Raw genomic sequence first — 23,743 nt, 5'->3', positions numbered from 1 at the left:
GGCACTTAAATTTCATGTAATTTTCATGTGCCATAAAAGATTCTTTTGATTTTTTTAACCCTTAAAAAATTTAAAACACGTGGAGTCAAAAAAAAAAAAAAAAAAAAATCCAGATAGCAAACTGGATTGGGCCAACAAACTAAAGTTTGCAGACTTCTGCTCTGGATTGGTAATTCCCAAGCCCACTGCAGATTAGAATCGCATGGAGATTGCCTTAACCCTCCTATGCCTAGCTTTTGTTTATGAACAAAAGCTCATAATGGTGTCTGGCCATGGAAGCTAGGTGGCCCCATGTTTTAAAATGCCAGAGGACTGAAGGCTAGGATTTCAAATTCTGAAACCATCAGGAGGACGAAGAGGGGGAGTCAACAGCTTTGCTGCTGAGTCAAATGGAGGAAGGTCAACTCTGAGTTCTGGTTTCCCTATTCACACCACACTAACATCAAGTTCCCAGCATGCCTCATGATAGGGACACCATGGGTTCTAACACTGGGGGCGGGGGTTGGTTTGGTTTTGTTTTTTGGCTTGTTTGTTTGTTTGGTTTGGTTTTGGGTTTTTCAAGACAGGGTTTCCCTGTGTACCGTGACTGTCCTGGAACCCGCTCTGTAGCCAGGCTACAGAGAGTCACCTGCCTCTGTCTCCCAAGTACTGGAAAACTCGGCTTCTAAATACTGAATTTAACCCCAATCTCTATAGGAGTGGTAATTTTCTAAAAATTAAAACAATAGAACGTGCTATAAGTAAAATGAACATTAATTTTATTGTGATAAAATGCAAACCTTGTGGTAAACAAGACAAAAATCCTAAAATTGAAATGAATACAACAGATTAGTTATAGTCATTTTACTAGGATTCTCCAGGGGAACAAAAAATGACAGTATAATTAATAATCCATATTTAATTTTAAGAGGGTGTTTGTTAGATCGGCGGCATATACAGTCAGAGGCTTCACAATGGCTGGCTGCAGAGAAAAGCCAAAAAGTCTCAGTCCCAAAATATGAAAGCCTCGGAACAAGACAGATCAATAGCAGAACACACACAGTTCAGCTCTGAAGGCCTGATCCCCTGGGGAATCGCTAGAGCTAGTCTTCTAGGGGAATCGCTTACATTGAAAGGCTGAAAAACCTGGAGCATCTGACACCCACAGAGACTAGCACCCTCCAAAGGAACCTGGCACAAAGTACATTGCGCATGCGTACTCCAGCTTCCCGATTCTCCAGCGGCTTTGTTCCCTCCAGACCCAGCCCACCCAGAACAATATTGCTGTCCCTTCCACCATGGTATCTTCTCACTCAGTTCATGACCCACACACCTGTATGTTCTGTAAGCATCCAGAAATGCTTTACCAAATTTCTAGCCATCTCTCAACCCAGACAAAGTTTGCAACTTAGAGTATGACAATTACTTCTAGTCTGCTTTCGGTTGCTGTAAAAAAAGTTTTAATCTTTAACTTAAAAAAGACAAATGGTTTGGGGCTGGAGAGAGAGCTTAGCGGATAAAGCATTTGTGGGGCAAGCATGTCTCTGACATCCCCACCCACCCAGAACCCACATAAAACATATGTCCGTGCTCCCAGGGTTCTGATAGCAAGATGGGAGGCAGAAACAGGAGAATCCCCGGAAGTTTACAGGACAGCAAGACTAGTAGTATACCAAGAGGTAAGCAGGAGTCTCTGCCTCAAAGGAAGGTATGGTTCAGTAAGTAAAGCACTTGCCTTGCAAGTACAAGGCCCTGAGTTCAACCCCCAAGGCCCAAAAATGTCATGTGTGGTGCTCTTGTAACCCCAGCCCTAGAGAAATATAGGCAAGGCGATTCTAAGACTCTGGGACAAGCCAGACTAGCCTAGCTTGTGAGCTCCAGCCCAGTAAGAGACCCTCTCTCAAAAAGTAAAGGGGACGATTCCTTAAGAATAACACCCAAGGTTATCTGCAAGCCTCCACTCACAGATGTGCACACGAGTGTGTGCATGCACATGCCAAAAAAAAAAAAATATATGATAAACAATTTGTTTTGTGAGTCATACTCTAAAATTAGCTTTGAATTTGTCACAGAGATTGTAGCATTTGAAATAGAACTATCTGTCCTAAAACTCCACAATCAAGAAAGGCTTACTGATTCTCCTTTGGAGATTCAGCAGTTAGCAACAAACATTCCTCTACATTCAACGCTAAGCAAAGGACCCAAGTCAAGGTTTTTATGGGAAAACACAAAATAGCCTAGAGTTTTAGAGTAATGCAGACTTGGAGTGCCCTAATTTCTGCATATTATAAAATTTCACTGGAGACATTACATTTTTAATAATATATTTAAAGCTCAAAATATTATAAATCACCCATAATCCTTACATTTACAGAAAGATTATTTATTATACTTCAAGGAACGGGGGGTGGGGGAGCATAGCAAAAACAGAACTGCTGTGTGGTACAGGAAGCTGTGCAGGTGAAGGAGCCAGGCCAGAGCAAGAGTGAGTTTGAGACATGGCCAAACCCCCAAATCTCATCCTGAGACCCACAGGAGTAGGACTGTTTCCTCCTTGCTCTGGATCTGCATGCCCCAGCCCATGGAGCCTTATGACCACCCACTTCTGCCACCCTTCAGGTGGTCACGTAGCCTGGTGGCCATTACAGGTTAAACTTCCCCTCTCCCTATAAGACCTGTCCAGCAAGCACCTGGAATTCCTTTGCATGCAAATGAAGCATTCCCAGCACCTCAGGCCCAGCCAGTGATGTACACTCACCCCAAAAATCCCTACTCACTCTCTCATGTTTATATAGCCCTTGTTCACTCCCAATAAAGAGAGCTATATCACTGAAAACTGTCTGTGAAGAAGGCTATTTCTCCCGAACTCACCATGGCCAAGAGGCCAAGACCTGGCAAACCAACCCACCTGGATAAGCTTCATTCTTCTGGTCCAGCCTCGGTACCTAGATACCCAGAGGGCAGAAACAGATCTGGGCAGTGGCGCCAGTATAGTTTGAATTTTTGAAGATAGAGCGTTCCTTCCTGACTTTTTCCGTTCACACTCCTGGAGCTCGCAGCTGTGAGGCAGCAATTTAGAGTTTGTTCTAAGTTCAACTCTGCTTTGTATGGGTTGACTCTGACCCAAATCTAAAACTCGCAGAAGAGGCCAAATGCTGGATTCCATGCCATTCTCCAGCCCCCTCCCCACCCCCACTTCCACACCCAATTCCACTTCCTGAGGAACCAGATGTTTAACCCTCACTCCCGCCCTTCGACACAGTGCTCTTCTCATTGATCAGGAGGTCTTTCAAGATTGAGAGGATGAACCAGTTGAAATGACACATGGTTAAGACAAAGGGGAAGGGAGATTTTGAGCATTCGGATTTTAGGATGGTTGATCATTGTTAGCTGCAACACATTATATTTTGGCTAATGTTTACAAATATAGAACCAGTTTTTACTGTTATTGGTGAGAAGTTATTTCTGGCAGACTTAGGCCTAAGCAAGCACAACTAGGTCAAAGATTATATTGTCTTAGTTAGGATTTCCTTTGCTGTGAAGAGACACCATGACCACAGCAACTCTTATTAAGGAAAGCATTTGACTGGGGCTGGCTCACAGTTCAGAAGTTTAGTCTATTATCATCATGGCGGGAAGCATGGCAGCATCCAGGCAGACATGGTGCTGGAGAATAGTTCTACATGACGATCAGCAGACAGCAGGAAGAGAGTGTCACATAGGGCCTGGCTTGAGCATCTGAGACCTCAAAGCAGGCCTCCAGTGACACACTTCCTCCAACAAGGCCAACACCTACCCCACAAAGGCCATATCTCCTAATAGTGCCACTCCTTATGGGCCTATGAGTTCATTTTCATTCAAACCACCACAATGTTACAAAAAAAAAAACTGTTTCCATACTATGAGAAATGTATAATTATATCATTCAACTAGATTATTAATCACTGGGGGAAAATGTTTCCTCCTGTGAACATATTGCTTAGGAAAAGGTAGAACGCAGAGACAAAGCTATTCAAGAACATAGGAGGAGGAACCTGGAAACCACTCTGAAGAACAGAGTCTCACATCAGATAAGCACACCAGCATGTGGAAAAATGACAGAAAGGAAAGACCAAGACTGAGGTGGAGGCAAGTTGAGCTTCTATGTGCTGTACACACACACACACACACACACACACACACACACACACACTTCAGATAATTGTCTGAGTGTGTTGCCTTTGTGAATTCCACAAGTACCATTCTCTGGAAAAGACAAATGAATAGAAGAAGAAACAGAGAGAGAGAGAGAGAGAGAGAGAGAGAGAGAGAGAGAGAGAGAGAGAGAGGAAGAGGGAAGGATACAAGTGCTCCTAGAATGTTGGAGGAGAATGTTTCTTGTAGATACAAGGAAGCACATAGCCAGAGATAGAGACATCTGAGAGAGTCCAGTATGAACACAATCCTGATCCAGACCATGTAAGGAGAGCAGAGAGGGGAGAGCCAGAGCCAAGTGATTAAATGGTAGCCCAAAAGGAGGGAAAGAATGGGTCTAGAAAAATGGCTGAATTATATAGGGAAGGAAACAGCAGCTGGGGGGAAAAGAGCAGCTTAGCCCCTGGACTGGAGAAGTTATGGATTGGGTGTGGGGTACTTGAGGGGGCCTTACCTAGATATGGATGAGAACTGAGGGATGCTGGGAGACCCCATGGCCAGGTCACTCTGATATGTTAAATAGCCACCCAGCCATTTGTCCTGGGTTTGAGAAATAATAACATCATGCGTGCATGTATTCTCCATAAGCTATGTTAAACAACCATAGGCCTTTAGCTCCATAGCTAATCTATCACTGATCTCCTAAGGAAGAATCTTCTACATTTATCATTATTGGTCATGGACTTACTCTGGTGAGGCTAAAACCACAATGTTCTCTTCACACTTGTATGTTTCCACTGTCTCGTTCCTTCCTTCAAATGCCACTGTCCACCCAGGGACACCGTGAAGTTCAGGGTTCTGGGAAGATCATCTCGGCATCACTACTCATAAGGGAAAGGATTTGGCTACATTTTAATTTGATTTCCTTGATAATTATGTTTGCATGCAACCTACTGATATTTAAGATTTCCTTAAAAGTAGAACTTCTAGGTCTGAAATATTTTAGGTCAAATTAACTGAATTTCAGTATCTTTGAAAGAATATATCAGTCAGAATAAATAACTTAGTTTGCCAAAATGGTTTTGACAACAATAACACTAACTTATCGTTCCATTCCACAAATGTGTAGCAGGTCAGCAAGGAAATTCTGTTCAGCATTCCAACTATCTGGTAACGTTGAGCTAGGGCTTGAAGCCCTGAAGACTCAGAAGGAACAGTAGGAGCTTCACCTGCTCCTGACTCCAGACCTCTGTCATGTAGGCACAGCACCCCACACACATGAAGAGAATTGTGGCCATCAGTCAGGCAGGGACAGCGCCCAAAAGTCCCTCCTCATGCAAATGAGGTATCTCAGGCCAAGTTAATTGGAAGCTCCTGCTGCCAGACCCAACCCACCCCAAAACTGTATATAAGATCCTTTCCAGAAGGAATAAAGGTGTGTGAGAATTACTCCCTGTCTGAGAGCTTCTGTCACAGGAGCTATAACACTGCCTGGGAAGAGAATGCTCTCCGGAAGCTTTCACCACCAGTTTACCACCAGAAGCTCCCCTGCACGCCTCTCAACCTGCCACCAATTCAGCCTGACTCCAGCTTGCTTGGCTCAGCACAACCAGTGCAGCATCTCAGAGCAACAGCTACTGCAGGGGCAGTAGCATCAGAGCAGCAGCAGCAGCAACAACAACAGTAGCAGAGGCAGCAGAGGCACTTCCCCTCCCTGCTCATGCCCTTTTCCCTTTGCTTGAACCCTCCAGCCAGGCCAGGCCAGAGGTCTCCGAGGTCTAGTACACAGAATAACAGATAATCCATCTTTTATTTTCGAGACAGAGTTTCTCTGTGTAGTCCTGGCTGTCCTGGAACTCACTCTGTAGACCAGGCTAGCCTTGAACTCCAGATAATCCATCTTAATCCAATTCTACCACAGGTCCCAGAGCTGCAGTATAGGACACTGAGAAGCAGTGGCCACCTCATGAACTTTTCACCAGGGAGTAACACCTAACATTTCAACTCCATTTGCATTGACTAACATGAGCCACACAGCCTCAGCCACTCCATATTGAGCTCTGGAGGTAGGGCAACCCTTCAACCTATCCCGAGTCCAGTAAGGTGCGTAGCCTCCACACCTTTACAAAGGCCAGCCGTTCAATGCAGCTGCCCCTCGGATAAAGACCAGATATGGAGCGATGTGGTTCTCTTCAACCAAGGCCAGTTCCTGGAAAGAGTTGATATCTGGAGAGTATTAGTTGACTGTATATAGTTCCAACAACTAGAGAGATGTACCCTTCAGCCCTAGAAAAGGAACAGAGATGATATAACATGTCAGCCACGAATTACATCTATGTTTGACACACACACAAATTCTTAACAGAAATATATTAATTATTCTTTTCTGGGTTTTCAGCAGTTTTTCAAGGCTTCTGAAACATTGCTACTCCAATAATAAACTACCTCTTGGTAAAAGGGATTGAGGACAGGCATCTTGGTATATTCCAGCACGCTAGAGACAGACAGGAGACTAGCCTGGTTTATACAGCAAGTTTCAGGACAGGCAGAGCTATGCAGTGAGAGTATGTTTTTAATGATTTATTTATTTTTATTCTATGTGTTGTGATGGTTTGTAGATGCTCAGCCCAGGGAATGGCACTATTAGAAGGTGTGGCCTTGTTGGAGTAGGTATGGCCTTGTTGGAACAAGTGTGTCACTGTGGTTGTGGGCTTTAAGACCCTAATCCTAGCTGCCTGGAAGTGAGTATTCTGCTAGCAGCCTTCAGATGAAGATGTAGAACTCTCAGCTCTGCCTGAACCATGCCTGCCTGGATGCTGCTATGCTCCTGCCTTGATGATAACAGAGTAAACCTTTGAACCTCTAAGCTAGCCCCAACTAAATTTCATCCTTATAAGAGTTGCCTTGGTCATGGTGTCTGTTCATAACAGTAAAACCCTAACTAAGTGTGCACTGGTGTTTTGCCTGCATATGTGTCTGTGTGAAGGTGTCAGATTCCTGGAACTGGAGTTACAGACAGTTGTGAGCCTCCATGTGGATGTCGGGAATTGAACTCAAGTCCTCTGGAAGAGAGCAGTCAGTGCTCTTAACTGCTGAGCCATCTCTCCAGCCTTAAGAACTTGTCTTTTAAAAGACCAAAAAATAATAATACAACATTTTTAAAATCAATTTTAAAATATAATATAGAAGAAAGCTATAGTTAATTCCTAGTCCTGGCTCTCTTGGAACTCACTCTGTAGACCAGGCTGGCCTCAAACTCAGAAATCCCCCTGCCTCTGCCTCCCAAGTGCTGGGATTAAAGGCGTGCGCCACCACCGCCCGGCGACAACATAATTTTAATGACCATAAAAGCTATTCCTGACAAAATTTTCACTGCTGTAAATCTATTAATATTCTCCAAATCAAGTAATAAATGTGACACAATTTGTGTCAAAATTCCAATAGCATATTTGATAGAAATGACAAGTTAATTTTAAAGTTAATCTGTGAAAAATATCTGATAGTCAAAATGTTTTTAGAAAAAGAAGAGACTCCATATAAAACACACAGTAAAGTCGCAATCACTGGAATAATATTTCCAACATGGTGGTGCATGTTTATAATCCCAGCTCTCAGGAGGTTGAGGCAGGAAGATTGTTCAAGATGAAAGCTGTCTTCTCAGATGTCACTCAGAACCCATCTGCATCCTAATGTCCTCTCCCCTGAGGACATCAGACATACTGAATTGATAACCCATCTCCAAAAACAGTCACATTCTGAAACACGAGGAGTTGGAACTTCCAAGTTAGGAATTTATCAGGACAGTATTCAGCCCATTAAGGAACTGAAATGTATTATTTAGATAAATGTCAACAGAATGAGCCTTGAGCATTATAGAGTAAGATTTATGTAACAAATAAGTCAGGGGTTTTGTGATAGTTTTGATTTGCCTTTTAACTGTAACTTTTCTTTGTTCTACAGAAACCATTTATGAAATTTTTTTTGGAACAAACAGTTCTGAGGCAAAGTAACAATCAAACACAGTTTTATATATTTACCTGAACTGTATCTGCTATGTATGCCTAAGCAAAAAGAGACTAATAACAGGGTAGTTTAGCAACCTTGTTAGCAATCACCATTAGCAAACCCAGATCAATTCTTTCTCTATCCATCATTTTTAAATTTTAAAGAAAGCACATTCTCCCAACATAAGGCATATATAATAGGTGTCATGACTATTATCTCAGTCTTAGTGAATGGGCTACAAGGATGAATGGAGCATTTGACACCCAATCATTCTCACACAAACTCCCAAATAGAGCAACTGTTAAGGAGCAGATATTAACTCCAGACTAAACAATTTCCCATCACTTGACACTTGAAATTCATGAACTATGTGGCAGATGAAATGATTTAGTGAGTAAAGGCACATGCCACCAAGCCTGACCACCTGAGTTTGGACCAGGATCCACATGTAAGAAAAAGAGAATTAACATTCATAAGCCATCCCCTGACCTCCACACACACACTGCAGCATGCTTTCACGGGCGGGCATACACACCCAAAATGAATAAATAAGTGAAAAAAAAAAAAACAAGGAATAAATTTATGAGCACTGAGATGACGGTATTTAAAAGAAAGAATAAAAGCCACAGTAATATAAAATACAGAGAAAGATTCACAAATAGAAAGTTGGCTTCATCTGTGGTTCCTCAAGGGCCCCCTGCTAGGTGTCAACCACAGCTTTATCACGACTCACCTCTCATGTTCTTCAACTCTGCGTGTTTGCCATCCCGTTGATCCTGAGATTCGAGAGAGAAAAGCCACTTCCACAATTTTGACCCATGTTTGAAGCAAGTTTTAATTAAACACTGACCAGGATGGATTGTGGGCAGGTCCATTCTCTGGAATCTCAGTGAGTGGTAGGGACAATGAGTCATGTGTTGTAGGGGCTTTTAAAAGAGAAAATCACACAGCCTTTGTATCTCCCATGTGGTGTTGTTATTTTCCAAGACCTACAACTAACTCCCAGCATTCCAGGGAGTTACCTGGTCCTTGGGCAGGTGGGGCTTCCAGGTTGACTTTGGCTCTTACACCTCAACCCGCATTTGAGGGCACTAATTATAAAATGTTCCATGCATCAGCCCAGATGCCAGAACCCCACCACCCTCATCCTCATCCCACTACCACACTAAAAACAATTGAAAAAAGAAAAGAAAGGAAAACAAAGAAGAAAAGACGAGAAAAGAAAGCAGGCTGAGCTAGTTGAGCAGTGGTGGTCTTTAATCTCTGAAGCAGAGAGAAGGCAGATCTTTGAGACCAGCCTGGTTTAGAGTGACTTCTAGGCCAGGCAGAGCTACACAGAGAAATTTTTTCTAAAAAAGATGAGGAAGAGGAGGAGAAGAAGGAAGAAGTAGAAGGAGGAGGAGGGGGGAGGAGAAGGAAGAGGAGGAGGAGGAAGAGGAGAAGGAGGAGAAGGAGGAGAAAGAGGAGAAGGAGGAGGAGAAGGAAGAAAAAGAAGTAGAAGGAGGAGGAGGGGGAGGAGAAGGAGGAGAAGGAGGAGAAAGAGGAGAAGGAGGAGGAGAAGGAAGAAGAAGAAGTAGAAGGAGGAGGAGGGGGAGGAGAAGGAGGAGGAGAAGGAAGAGAAGGAGGAGGAGAAGGAAGAGAAGGAGGAGGAGGAGAAGAAGAGGAAGAAAAAGAAGAGGAAGAAGAAGAAGAGGAGGAAGAAGAACAACAACAACAAGAAGAACAACAAGAACAAGAAGAACAACAAGAAGAGGAGGAGGAGGAGGAAGAGGAAGAGGAAGAAGAAGAAGAAGAAGAAGAAGAAGAAGAAGAAGAAGAAGAAGAAGAAGAAGAAGAAGAAGAAGAAGAAGAAGACGACAGGATCTTCTGCCAAGAGTCCATCCGCATTTCCCATAGTTGAGTCTTCCCACATCAATCAAGACAATGTCCCATATGCATGCTATGCAGCAGTTAAGAGCCCTGGCTGCTCTTGCAGGGGTCCTGAGTTCAATTCCCAGCAACCACATGGTGGCTCACAACCATCTGTAATGGGATCCGATGCCCTCTTCCAATGTGTCTGAAGACAGCTACAGTGTACTTACATACATAAAATAAAGAAATAAATCTTTAAAAAAGAAAAGAAGAGAAAAGAAAAGAGTAAGAAAGCTGAAGCGAACTGCTTAGGCTCCGGCCTCCAGAGGGCGACCCAGCACCCTTTGCTCTCCCGGTTTGAATTCCGCACCCCTGTGTGACTCATGGGAAAAAGAAAGAAAGAAAAGAAAGAAAGAAAGAAAGAAAGAGAGAGAGAGAGAGAGAGAGAGAGAGAGAGAGAGAGAGAGGAAGGAAGGAAGGAAGGAAGGAAGGAAGGCAGGCAGGCAGGCAGGCAGGCAGGCAGGCAGGCAGGCAGGCAGGCAGGCAAGCTGAGCAAATTATGGGGAATGACCCAGTAAGCAGCATTTCTCCTTGGCCTCTGTTTCATTTCCTACTTCCAAGTTCCTGCTCTGCCTTCATTGCTTCCCTAAATAATATCCTGTCATCAGGATGTATAAGAAAACACTCTTTCTTCCACAAAACTTGGACAGTGTTTTATCACAGTAACAGAGAGCAAATCAATATACTACCCAATCCAGTTCAATAAGTAACTTATGATTACACTTTTTATAGTTTGGACCAGGGTTCAGTGATAGTGCGCCTGTTTATTGTGAACAGGCCTTGGGTTTGATCTCAGAGTTGGGGGAAATTTTCTTTGAAGTTCCAGCATACACTGCCTGAAATCGTATCACATCTGATAGTCAGTGATAGTCACCGACATTCAGAGGCATGTAGGCCTCTCTTCCAGCTTTAAGATCATTAGATTTTACAGGCAATATGGTTACTTCCTCTGCTACATTAAAACCAGTAGATGTTAGAGGAAAAAAAAATCTAAGTCTCCTAAATAGGTTCGGTTCTCTAGTTTTGAGAACTCAGGAAACACTATCTTCCTGTAAGGTTTCAAGTACTATTTTAAGATGGCAGATGGACAGTAGCCCACTAAATAACTCACTATTTTCTGAAATTAATGGCTGGACTCATATAGGTCTAAGTGGTTGTGTTTAGGAATTTATTGAGTTTTCTCTTGAAAAAGAAAACCAAGGACGGTAACGTAGGTTTGCAATTCAGAAAAAAAAAAAAAAAAAAAAAAAAAAAACAGCCGTTAGATGCAACTAGACATTGTGAAACTCCATCTTGTGCAAGAAAGCAAGAAGTTGCAAATACGATAAACAGGAACACAGGGTAAAGCCCAAATTTCAGCTAGAGAAGAGCTTAGAGGTACCAGCTTCTGCCACCGCTAATCCTCCTTCAGGTTGGATAAATGTGGTTTTTCTACTTCAGATAATACTCAGTAGACTTAAATATTCTAAAAGCACCTAGTTAGACATTTTCTTCCCTCCTCCCATTTCCCCCTCTTCTGAAGATGAAACCCAGGGTCTTGCATGTGCTGGGCAAGCGACCTAACAGTCATCTGCCCTCCCAGACCCCAGCTATTTTTGAAAAACACAAATCATGTACTGGAAACATAAAATCTCCAGAATACTGTTTTTGTTGGTATCTCTTATTTTAATTTAGATACTGATTAATTTACTCCCTGCATTTAAAAAAAGTATAATTGGCCGAAAGTCTTAGAGAAGAAACTATTGTGAGCGGGAAATCATCAGATGATGGAGACTGATTATTATAAAGGCTGGAGACAAAATATTATGAAATATTCACAAGAACAGATGCTGCCATTGGAAAAGACTCATTCAGGGAGTACATTTCTATAAACACATATGCTGTAGGCTCTCTCACACACGTACCATCTCAGCGTACTATACTGAGTTGAATGATTCAAGATGGCGTAAGCAGAACGCAGACATGCGGTTGTGGCCATTAAAAAAAAAAAAAAAAAAAAAAAAAAAAGCCCTAAGATAAGAAGCTAAGATAAGAAGAGATTGGCAAAATCCCTAAAACAGCAAATTCAATATTTGTTGGCAAAAGGTCAAAGTACAAGATGTGACTAGCCGACTAGCCTGTATTTTATGTTTCTCCCACAGACATACTCTTCAGCAGCAGCCTGGACTTTTACATCTGAGTGACTGCTGACTTCGAACACCGTGTGCCTCTGTAGGGACCATCACCCAGTACCGTAGCCAGCAGAGAGCTTCATAAAAATTCTCTTGCAGAACTAACTCCTTCCAAGTCGGATAGGCACCTCGTGGGAAAACCTGTTGCTACACTTTCTAATCACTTCTACATTTTCATGATGTGCAGTGCCCAGAATCAACAGGACCGGCTCCAAATGGAAACAGATTGCTTTGCCTGAGACTGAACGTTTAGCAGGAGACAGGCAGCCCCGATGTGCTTTCAGAGGGATCCGGGAGGAGAGAAGGGGCCCCTTGTGGGAAAGTTGTAGAATAAGAAGGGGCTCTGCTACTGCTACGGTTTACTCTCTGCCTTCCAGAAATTCAAAGTCGGACTCAGATATTAAAGTCTTTAAGAGTCAAGAAAGGGGGCCTTGAGTTGGACATGGTTTCGCACATCTTTAATCCCGGCATTTGCAAGGCAGAGGCAGGTGATCTCTGTGAGGTCAAGGGTTATCTAATCAACAATGATGAATTCCAGGATAGCCAGAGCTATGTAGAAAGAAAGACTCCATCTCAAAAAGAGGAGGGGAGGGAAGGAAGGAAGGAAGGGAGGGAGGGAGGGAGGGAGGGAGGGAGGAAGGAAGGAAGGGAGGGAGGAAGGAAGGAAGGAAGGAAGGAAGGAAGGAGAGGGAGGGAGGGAGGGAGGGAAGAGAGAGAGAGAGAGAGAGAGAGAGAGAGAGAGAGAGAGAGAGAGGAAAGAAAGGGCATCTTTTTAATCTGGTTTAACAAAACTTTTCTCCAGCTGGCCTGGCTGTAAAGCCTACTACTCACATAACAATTTACTGTACCATCCTATACAGTGTGTTAAGGGGTAGAGTGTGGTAGCCAGCCTCTAAGATAGACCAAGCAACTCTTCCCTCCTGAGATACCCAGCCTTGCATCATCAATTCCTATCGCAGAAATGATAGAGTGTGAATGTTGAGACTAGACCTTTAAAGACTCTGGAGGCTCCACCTTGCACCCTCTTAGACTGGTTATCCTTAACAAAGGCAGTTGCCGGGTCATGAGGACACAGGCTGCCTGCGGCAAGCCTCACACTGAGAGGAACTGAGGAAGCACAGTTGCCATCTTGGAATCAGACCATCCAGCCCTAATGGCGCCTTCAGATGAGCACAACCCCAACCTATACCTCTTGGACTATGACTTCATGAGACATCCCAAGTCAGAATGACCCAACCAAACCAAACCACAGAGATGATATGACAATGTAACATTTTATTATTGTTCAAGCCACTAAGTTTGGAGCTAATTAGTTTCGTAGCAATAGATACCTAATCTCGGGCTACTGACTTAAAGCACTTGATACTAGTCACTTTCGTTTGTTTGTTTGTTTGTTTGTTTGTTTGTTTTTACAGGTTCAGCTCTTTAATGAACATGTCATCAAAAGCAGTTTAGTCAAAAAAACCAAAGCCCATGTCATCTTCTGATTCCTCAGATTCTTCCTTCTTTGCTTCCACTTTCTTCTCCTCAGCTAGGGCAGCAGCGGTGGATGGAGCAGGCCCACCAGCCCCTACATTGCAGATGAGGCTCCCAATGTTGACGTTGGCCAGAGCCTTTGCAAATGAGCCAGGCCAGAAAGGTTCAACACTGACACCAGCTGCTTTAATGAGGGCATTGATCTTATCCTCCGTGACTGTCACCTCATCATCATGCAGGATGAGGGCGGAGTAGATGCAGGAGAGCTTGGAGACAGAAGCCATGTTGTGGACAGCTGGCATGGTGCTAGTCGCCGGATGATTTGAGGGCCTCACCCCAACTCGGCCTTAGCTTTCTTGGAAGGACGGAGCACCTTGGCGGCAGCTGAGGAAAAGGCTATTTATTTGTTTGTTTTTATTAACACATGTTAATTATAAATAATGGTTTTCATTATGACATTTTGATACATGTGATATATGTATGATACATTTTGATTCATCTTGGTTATATTCATCCCATGACCCTTTTTTTCTTCCCCTTTTATTCCCACTTTCTTCTTCTTTCCTCTTCCCATTTGGTTTCTTTTTCTTTTCTTTTTCTTTCTTTCTTTTTCTTTTTTTTTCTTTTTTCTTTTCTTTTCTTTTCTTTTTTTTCTTTTTTTTTTTTTTTGATGACACAATGAGTTTCATTGGGGTTGCTCATAAGAGTATGAGGGAGGGATTATTTGCAGGAGTCTCTTACACCACTGAAGAAAATGTCTCTCCTCAGAAATCAGCAACTGTCTACATAGCCTCAGGAAGGAATTGCGCCTTAATAACCATCAATTGCCTCTAAGTTGTTAAGGAAGGGTAGAACCTCACAGGGCCCTGGGACTGAGTCATTGAGCCAATCATCAAGCTGCTTTAGTGTGGAATTTATTTATATGGTATCCTATCTCTACACATAAAGCTGACTGATTGGGTAATGGATTTCAACCTAGAAATCAGCCACAACCACTAAGAACCGTTCTCTGAGATTTCTCTAACTAAAGCAGGAAAAGAGCTTTGCTTCTGGAGAAGAGCCCTGTAGATGACCTGTGCGTCTGCTGAGCACAGAAGCGGAGCTGGAGACTAACGGGGGGGAAAAAAAAAAAAAGCACTGCAGTTGTTAGTCTTAGTGACCCCTATACCATCTGCCTTCACCTTTCCCAAGTTCCCACTTTCGTATAAGCTAGGTTTCAGTACCTTGCCTCCAGATACATCATACATGTTCCCATAACTCTGCCTCTGGCAGCTCACCACTCAGGACACTGGCTGTAACTGTTGGCGGTCTCTCTACCTCCCTGTCTATACAGATACAGGCTTCAGGTTCACCTATCCTGTCCCTCCTTGGAACTGTGATAATCATGTCCGATTGTCAGCTAAGTTGATTTAGTCAAACCGAGCCAGTTTCTCCTCTCAGTTTCAGATTCTTCGGTGAGGAACTGAGAACTGAAACATTCAGAACTGGCCATAGAAGCCTCTTCATGCTAATAACAGCGTTTATAAAGGCAGCTGCTAATCTCTGGCTTATAGCCTTATAGGCTCTCCAAGCTATCCCTGTCTTCCTACATGCTTGCAAAGTCACTCGGCTTCCAAAACCAAATGAAATTTTTTACAAACACATGCCACCATCTACTATGCTGTCTGCGTAGTCGGGAACAACTTGTTCAGTGCTTTATCTTCAAGGTCACCATGGTCCCCAGTGAGAACTCATCAAATATGGATAGATGGCAAAGCTTGATACCCCAGGTGGAAGATGCTGTTCTCAGCAAGGGAACTGTTGATTTTGTTTTTTATTTCTTACATTCTTTTCTGTCCTGGCCTTAGTTCTCCCTGCTCTGTCAATGATGGGGACTGTGTGTCTTTCACAGACAGTGTGTGCTTCCCGTGCCTGCTCTCCCATGAGCCTCGGATCGTCTACAAAATGTTCCTCCTCACTCTGTGCGCAGGTCCTCAGGTCTATCAGCCTGGTTTCCCTGTGAACCTTGCCTGTGCTGAACTAGAGTCATGAAAACCAGTTCATTTCCATGTACAGCACAGGCTGGCTTTTGCCTGACAATGCCAATGTTTCTCAGAGGCTCTGACACTCCTGTCCTTTTGTGTCTTCTTGGCTTGTTTTGTATATTTTTGTTTTGTTTTGGGATTTTTTTAAAGAATTATTTATTTATTTTATGTATATGAGTACACTGTAGCTGTCTTCAGAGGGCATTGGATCCCATTACAGATGGCTGTCAGCCACGATGTGGTTGCTGGAAATTGTACTTGAGAGGCCAAATCCTGACCTAAGTTTGAACTCAGGTAGATTAACAGGTGGAACCTAGTATTAGTTTCCAAGTTGCCCCCACCCCCCAAACAAAGCCGGAGCCTAGCTCTGGTCTCTAGACTAACTCCCCAAAAAGGCCAGTGTCTCCAGGTTATTCCCCCAACAAACCTGCACCCCTAAGTTACAAGCCATCCCCTTTCCTAAAGACTACCAATGCAAAGGAAAGCAGAAATTGAGTTTATGATATGACTCCCAGCACCAGCCAATTATGTTAAAGGCCACAGTGGCTTTACAAATAGATGCTTGCACACCTACTCCCTGCTTGCTGCTTACTATAAAGCCTTGCCCTGGTAGACATTCAGGGCACCTCCACCACCAAAACCACCCTGCATGATGGTAGTGCACGGGGGGGCTGGAGGGAGGGGTGAGCTAGCTCAAATAAAATAAAGACCCTGCTGTGAGTTGCATCAGATCAGCTCCTGTCTGTTTTTTGCGGGGATCACCAACACTTCCCTGGCACTACAAACTCACGACCTCTGGAAGAGCAGTTAGTACTCTTAACCACTGAGCCATCTCTCCAGCCCTGGTTTTTTGTTTTAGAGACAGGGTCTCCTTATTTAACCCAGGCTAATCTGGAACCCACAATCCTCCTGCCTTCACTTTCTTAGAGCTAGAATTTACGGAGTGTACTACCACATACCACCTGACCCTTGAGTCTGGTTGTTGTAGTCTCCAGTTTCTTAAAACTGTGATCCCAAAACCACAGGAGAATTTGTAACTGAATGCAGGAGGGTTGCAAAAGAAATGAGCAACAGAAAAAGATTTCTGAATCAACAGCGACCAAAAAAAAAAAAAAGAAAGAAAGAAAGAAAGAAAAAGATCTAAATCAAAGGTGTAATGACTGTCTGGGGTGTTTCTGGTGATAGCCGTCCTGTGCTTTTTATCTACCTTCAAAGTATCCATGGTTCTGAACACAGGAACACAGCACAGGCCAGCCCGTCATTCAATACCAGCAAATTCTGCCTGACACATCTTGGCTCAGATTCGTAGTTTCGTTGTATGCTATGAACCTCGGTGCTTTTACTACACATACAGCGTTTTCTGCCCTTTCTACCCACCCATATCATATTCTCCCATACCATCATTCTTCACTGTGTAAGCATCAAATTGGGCTGGACCATCTCGGGGTGTTTGCTTTTAAAACTTGCTTGGGTTTCCTGAAAAATTATTCAATGAGTTTCTGTTTGGGATTAGGACAGGCTTTCCAACAATTTCTGAAATGGCCCTACGCACACAATCGGACATTTTATACTACACATTCATTCAAAAATGGCATTTTTTAGCATCACCAGTTAAATATTCATGTTCCTTCTGTGTTAGTTTGTCCATTTGAGACAAGGTTTCTTTGTGTAGCCTTTGCTGTCCTGGAACTTGCTTTGTAGACCAAGCTGGCCTTGAACTCACAAAGATCTGCCTGCCTCTGCCTCCCAAGTGCTGGGATTAAAGGGTTTGCTGCCACCACCCAGTGTGCATCACCAGTTACAAAATCAAAAGTATTGGGCTGCTTTGTGAGTTCAGCTTATAGAATGCTCACTTAGCATGCACAAGGGTCTGGGTCCAACAACCAGGACCCGATAAACCAAATTAATAGCACAAGCCGTCTGGAAGATATCTTTGTCATGGCCACCATTTACCTCAGTGACCTACCATCGGGTAGCAATTTTTTTCTCGTCATAGCAACAGGTTTAATTAGAGCACGGCCCTGCGTTTTCTTTGATGAGGTAAGAAAGTCCCATTTTTTTCTCTGATATGGAAAAAGCATATAGACCCCAGAGCTATTGCCAGCATCTTGCACCCATGAATGCAAACAGACTTTGAATAAAGGTGGCACTGGGGAAGGCAGCTTTTCTTGCAGCTAAGTCTTCAGTAGCATCGGTGAGCTCGGACGTCAAGTCAAACCTGAAGGCTACTCTACCTCTGAACATTTGCAATGACATAAGCCAATAAACTCACTAAAAGGTAAGTCTGAGTTCAATTTTCTGAATTAACATTAACCAGTGCATAGAGGCCACATGGCCACAGAACGTTGAGGACAGTTTTCTATGCAGAAAGGTCTTTTTCAGACTTTCAAGTCTATATGTACTTTTTTTTATTTGTTTTGGTTCTGGGTTGGTTTTTGGTTTGGTTGGTTGGTTGGTTGGTGGGTGGGTGGGTTTTGGGGGCTTCTTTTTTTTGTTTGTTTTTGTTTTTGTTTGTTTGTTTGTTTGTTTGTTTTTGGTTTTTTTTTTGTTTTTGTTTTTTTGAGACAGGGTTTCTCTGTGTAGCACTGGCTGTCCTGGAACTCACTCTGTAGACCAGGCTAGCCTCGAACTCAGAAATCCGCCTGCCTCTGCCTCCCAAGTGTTGGGATTAAAGGCGTGCGCCACCACCGCCCGGCTTCTTTTTTTTTTTTTTTTTTAAGACAGAGTTTTACTATGTATTCCTGGCTGCCCTGGAATTCACTACATAGACCAGGCTGGCCTGGAACTCACAGAGATCTCTCTGCCTCTGCCTCTGCCCCTCTGCCCCTCTGCCCCTCTGCCCCTCTGCCCCTCTGCCCCTCTGCCCCTCTGCCCCTCTGCCCCTCTGCCCCTCTGCCCCTCTGCCCCTCTGCCCCTCTGCCCCTCTGCCCCTCTGCCCCTCTGCCCCTCTGCCCCTCTGCCCCTCTGCCCCTCTGCCCCTGCCCCTCCTCTCCTCTGCCTAGTGCTGGGATTAGAAGCACTTTAAGCAACATGCACCTTTGGAACGTATATATCCATTCATTTTTAAAAGGAAGACTAAGAACCCAAAGTTGACAGAAATCTGAAGGATAGTGAAAGACTATCATCTTACAAAATGTAAAATAATCTTATCATTTCTCAGCATTAAAAATAAATAAATAAAAAGCCTTATAATTTGAGCTGCTCTTCAATTAGCCACATCTGGTCTGCTCTACGTAAAGTGTGATTTACTCGCAGACAAATAAAGCTGTGTACTGGCTGCCTACAAATGAAAATGAAACTAAACTATCCTCAGATTTCTGTCAACTTTGGGTTCTTAGTCTCCCTTTTAAATAAGAATAGATATATACGCGCTAAAAAGTGCATGTGTGCTTTAAATTTTAAATGTTAGGAAATGACAGAAGTTTGTGCCATATGCTGATTTATACAGAACTTCCTCTCTCTCTCTCTCTCTCTCTCTCTCTCTCTCTCTCTCTCTCTCTGTCTCTCTCTCTCTCTCTCTGGCATAGGAGCAGTACTTGAAGGGAGCAGGAGATGACCAACTCAGCTACCACCAAAGACCAGAGCCAGGGCTTTGAGTTAGTCCTCCCCAGAATCTACCCATTTATGAACTGTTAAAGTGCATGAAAAGGCCAGCCCTGAAGACCCAAAGCTGCAGGATCTGACGCAGATACTGCACAAGTGTTTCATTCAAGTCTCTTTTTCAATAATGATGCACACTCAAGAGGTATGTGAATATTACCAATGCAGTTCCCAGGAGATCAGGCCTTGCACCACACCTGGACAACGCAGTAGAGCTGGCCCTGATGGCAAAGGCACCGGTGAGCCATCCCTGTGGTTATGAGAGCAAGAGAGCTGTCCCAGTCCCTCGCTGGATGCAGCATTTAGAAGAGTGAGTTCTCACCGGGCAGTGGTGGCACACGCCTTTAATCCCAGCACTTGGGAGGCAGAGGCAGACGGATTTCTGAGTTCGAGTGAGTTCCAGGATAGCCAGGGCTATACAGAGAAACCCTGTCTCCAAAAAAAAAAAAAATTCTCCCCACTCTCCCCAACCCCCTAACCCACCCCCCACCTCCGTGCCTCAACTGGGCAGCAGAGTAAAGCTGGCTCTGGTGGTGTGGATGTGGGTTAGCTGGCCCAGAGGTCATCAGAGCTGGAGAGCTGGCCCTGTCCCCTGCCTGCAGCAGTGGTGTTGGATGAGGTAGCTGAGCAGTGCTGGAGAGCTTACCCTGGTGGTACAGATGCAGGAGAACTGGTGGGCTGACCAGCTCATCCACCACCAAAGACCAGAACCAGGGCTTTGAGTTAGTCCTCCCCAGAATCTACCCATCTATGAACTGTTAAAGTGCATGAAAAGGCCAGCCCTGAAGACCCAAAGCTGCAGGATCAGACGAAGGCCAAAAACAGGATAACCCAGGAGTCTTGGTGAGGATATAATACTGATGGTATAGAGAAGCCAGAGGCCCCAAAGCAGACCAATGACACATTGCAACGAACATTTGCAAGTAAAGATGTGTGGACAAAAGGAACTCACTGTGGGACACAATTGTGACACCCTGCAACTTCTACAGCAAGATGTTTCCCATGCTTTGTTTTGTTCTGGGGTGTTGTTGTTGTTATTGTTGTCTGATTGGTTGGTTAGCTTTTTGTTTTCTTTTGCTTTTTATTTTCTTCTGGGGGAGAGGTGGACACAAAGGGATGTGGAAATAAATGGGACTGGGGTGCATGATATGAAACTCAGAAAGAACCAGTAAGTGTGTGAATATTAAAAAATAGTTCAGAGCTGGTTGCAGTGGTATAAGCTGTGATTCTCAAGAGGCAGAAGTAGGAAGAATATCACAAGCCCAAGGCTAACCTGGGCTACATCAAGAGTTCCAGGCCTTCTAGGGCTATACAACAAGACTCTGTCTTAATAATAATAATAATAATAATAATAATAATAATAATAGAATTATTTTAATCTTATACCATTTCACTCTGTGCCATTTTTTAAGTTTTTACAATTAACTTACAAGGTGTTGAAAATATTTTTATTCCCCTAATTACTAAAATTTGAGAAAAATTAATTAACACAAACCTTTTGGAATTAAAATGTTTTTAATTTTGTTTTTCCTCTTGAGGCAGGGCCTCACTATATTGTCCATGCTAGCCCTGAACTTAATATGCATCCCAGGCTGGCCTCAAACTACCAATTGCCCTGCTTCAGCTCCCTGGATGCACTGAGTCACTGGGCCCGGTTATGCAAATTTTGCTTAGCTTAGTTTGTCTTAAGCCTCCAGAGTGGGAATATCCAGAACTAACAGGTTTGTTTAAGAAAAGTATGTGAACTTTCTGCCCTACCTAAGCATTCATTTCTCCATAGCTTGGATCCTGGTATGTGTAATGATGTCAGCCACTGGAAAACTTCTGTCCGTCTTTATATAAGCTTTGACTTAACTTTCCAGTTGATAAATTGGCTTAAAACTCAAAATCAAAACCACAAGTAAACATATGTCCATGCTCCCTCCCCAGAGCAGACAGTTGATACATTTTCAAGAAGATTGGCATATCCTGGGGAGTTTTCTTTTCTCCGCTTGGTTGTCCAGGAGTAACAAGCTGTCCCTAAGTAGACTACCCTAGACAGAGCTACCACCCTGGCAGTCAGAACAAGTTCTGGGCTGAAGAACTGAGATGAGACAGCCAAGAAAACAGTTTCCCTTCCTTCCCTCCCAGATCCTATGAACCAAATCTGTAATACAGACTCGGATCCAAATTTCTATCAGAGCCTATTAACAATTCAGACTACACAGCCCACGGTTTCTCTGACCTAAGACTGTCTTAGTCAGGGTTTCTATTCCTGCACAAAACATCATGACCAAGAAGCAAACTGGGAGGAAAGGGTTTATTCAGCTTACATTTCCACATTGCTGTTCCTCACCAAAGGAAGTCAGGACTGGAACTCCAGAACCTGGAGGCAGGAGCTGATGCAGAGGCCATGGAGGGGTACTGCTTACTGGATTGCTTCCCCTGGCTTGCTCAGCTTGCTTTCTTTTAGAACCCAGTTCTACCAACCCAGGGATCGTACCACTCACAATGGGCCCTACCACCCGTGATTACTAATTGAGAAAATGCCTTACAGCTGGATCTCTCGGAGGCATTTCTTCGAGGGAGGCTCCTTTCTCTGTGATAACTCCAGCTTGTGTCACGTTGACGTACAAAACCAGCCAGTACACCCACTAAGCAAGCTAAAACTTCTAAGCTAGCCTAATCTAGGAGCTGCCTCTAAACTAAATCAGCATTTACTCTTCCTCTGGTGACTTCATTAGCCTTGAGAAATCTATCCCAAGAAGCCAGGTGTGGTGACCCGTGCTTGTAATCCGAGCATTTGGGAGGCTGCAGCAAGAAGATTTACCTTCCTGCACGGACTCGGGCTTTGTTCTGTTTTCCTGCTTTGCTTTTTACGAGGGCACACACATTGATGTTACTGGGGTCATGAATGTGGTGGTAGCCAGATAACACAGGGAGATGTAAGAAGATAAGTACTCACAACTTCTCAGAATTGGGGTGATAACCTCTCTTAGTTTCCTTTTAACCAGAACCAGGAATGGAACTTAATATTTGAAATTTAATATTTAAATTGTAATTCCTACCTGGGACAAGATAGATATAGATATAGATATAGATATAGATATAGATATAGATATAGATATAGATCTTGGTGTTTTGACTGATATGTATGTCTGTATGAGGGTGTCAGATTCCCTGGAACAAGAGTTACAGACAGTTGTGAGCTGTCATGTGGATGCTGGGAATTGAACCTGGGTCCTCTAGGAAAAAGCAGCCGGTACTCTTAATCACTGAGCCATCTCACCAGACTTCCAGGTGCCTATCCTGGTTCTATGTCAATTGGTCTTCAACAGCTGATGTTGTGGAGTCTTTGTTGTAGTCTTGAGACTTGTTTCTGGCTGTGAAGCCATCAAGCCTACCCTGACTCTCCCAGGATTCTCTCACGATACCTGTCAGACCTTAACAGATTTTGCTTCTGATTAAGCCAGCTGACAGTTTTGTTATGTGCCACTAAGAACTGGAGCGAGACAAATCCAAAGAACACAGAAAGTGATGTTTCAAACAGACTGTGAGTACCTGTTCCTTCTTCTTCAGAAGTCAGAGTCGATTGCATTATTTTATTATTGATGCTTTGTTTTAAATGAACATAACTTTTCCTGGCTCTCCTAATAATTCATCAAAAGCAGCAGAACAAACCATCTTCAACTGCTTTTTTTTATCAGCTGGAAACCAGTTCTTACTTGAGCAGAAATCTAAAATAAATAAATAAATAAATAGATAAACCTTCAAAAACATTTTCCTCTTTGTGCTTTCCTTCTTTGCCCCTTTTGATGTTAATATTAATGTGCTATATCTTGTTGTTACTGTGAATTTAATCAAATTCTTGTTCCATTATCTTAACTTTATTTCTCAAGTCCAAGTCCTAAAACTATTTCCAATTCTGTTCAGCTTTTTTATTCTTACAAAATCCTCTCATTCTCTATCCTTGTTCAGACAGACTGTTGTTCTTTAAATGACATTTTATGGATCCAGAGAGACGGCTCAGTGGTTAATAGCACATGCTTCTCTCACAGAGAACCAAATTTCAGTTCCCAGCATCCATCCTGGGCAGCTCACAACCACCTCTAACTCCAGCTCCAGGGAATCTGCCTCCCTCTTCTGGCCTTCTTGGGTACCTACACTCACGTTTGCACTGACCCACACAAAATTTAAAAATCCTAATCAGTCTTTAGCATTACATAACTGTGAGATGTTCAGGACATTTTGTCTGATTTTGTCTGCTGGCTGTCAAGTTGTCAACTGTACAACGTACCTCATGAGATGGTTTTAAGAAGAGCAAAGCAGGCATTGTTAGCTGCCTCGTTAACAATCATTTCTACCTTATTTCTTGCTCAGCAAGTCCACATTTGTACATGCATAAAGCAGAAACATACTATAGGTCGTGAGTCCTTCCCCATCCTTTACCTTCTAATGGTGTTT

The 23,743-nt window shown here is 43.4% G+C and overlaps 1 protein-coding gene across 2 annotated transcripts; it reads right to left on the bottom strand.

Moving 5' to 3' along the window:
* Positions 1-13,651: 13,651 nt before the first annotated feature.
* Positions 13,652-13,991, bottom strand: LOC143435686 (large ribosomal subunit protein P1-like). Of its 2 annotated transcripts, XM_076919180.1 has the most exons (2): positions 13,890-13,991; positions 13,652-13,814 (listed from the first exon to the last, which is right to left on the bottom strand). In XM_076919180.1, exons 1-2 carry the CDS (start codon positions 13,976-13,978, stop codon positions 13,652-13,654), a joined length of 252 nt encoding a protein of 83 aa, XP_076775295.1. In that variant the 5' UTR covers positions 13,979-13,991. The 2 variants fall into 2 exon arrangements, with proteins under 2 accessions (XP_076775295.1, XP_076775294.1); XM_076919179.1 differs by having other exon boundaries at positions 13,652-13,991.
* Positions 13,992-23,743: the final 9,752 nt, after the last annotated feature.

The sequence above is a fragment of the Arvicanthis niloticus genome, chromosome 22, assembly GCF_011762505.2.
Source record: "Arvicanthis niloticus isolate mArvNil1 chromosome 22, mArvNil1.pat.X, whole genome shotgun sequence".
Classification (NCBI taxonomy): domain Eukaryota; kingdom Metazoa; phylum Chordata; class Mammalia; order Rodentia; family Muridae; genus Arvicanthis; species Arvicanthis niloticus.
This window is presented reverse-complemented; position numbering and strand designations above follow the sequence as displayed.

What these genes read in the sequence shown, in the direction of transcription:
- LOC143435686 (XM_076919179.1), bottom strand. Translation starts at nt 13,978, where the DNA reads ATGCCAGCTGTCCACAACATGGCTTCTGTCTCCAAGCTCTCCTGCATC.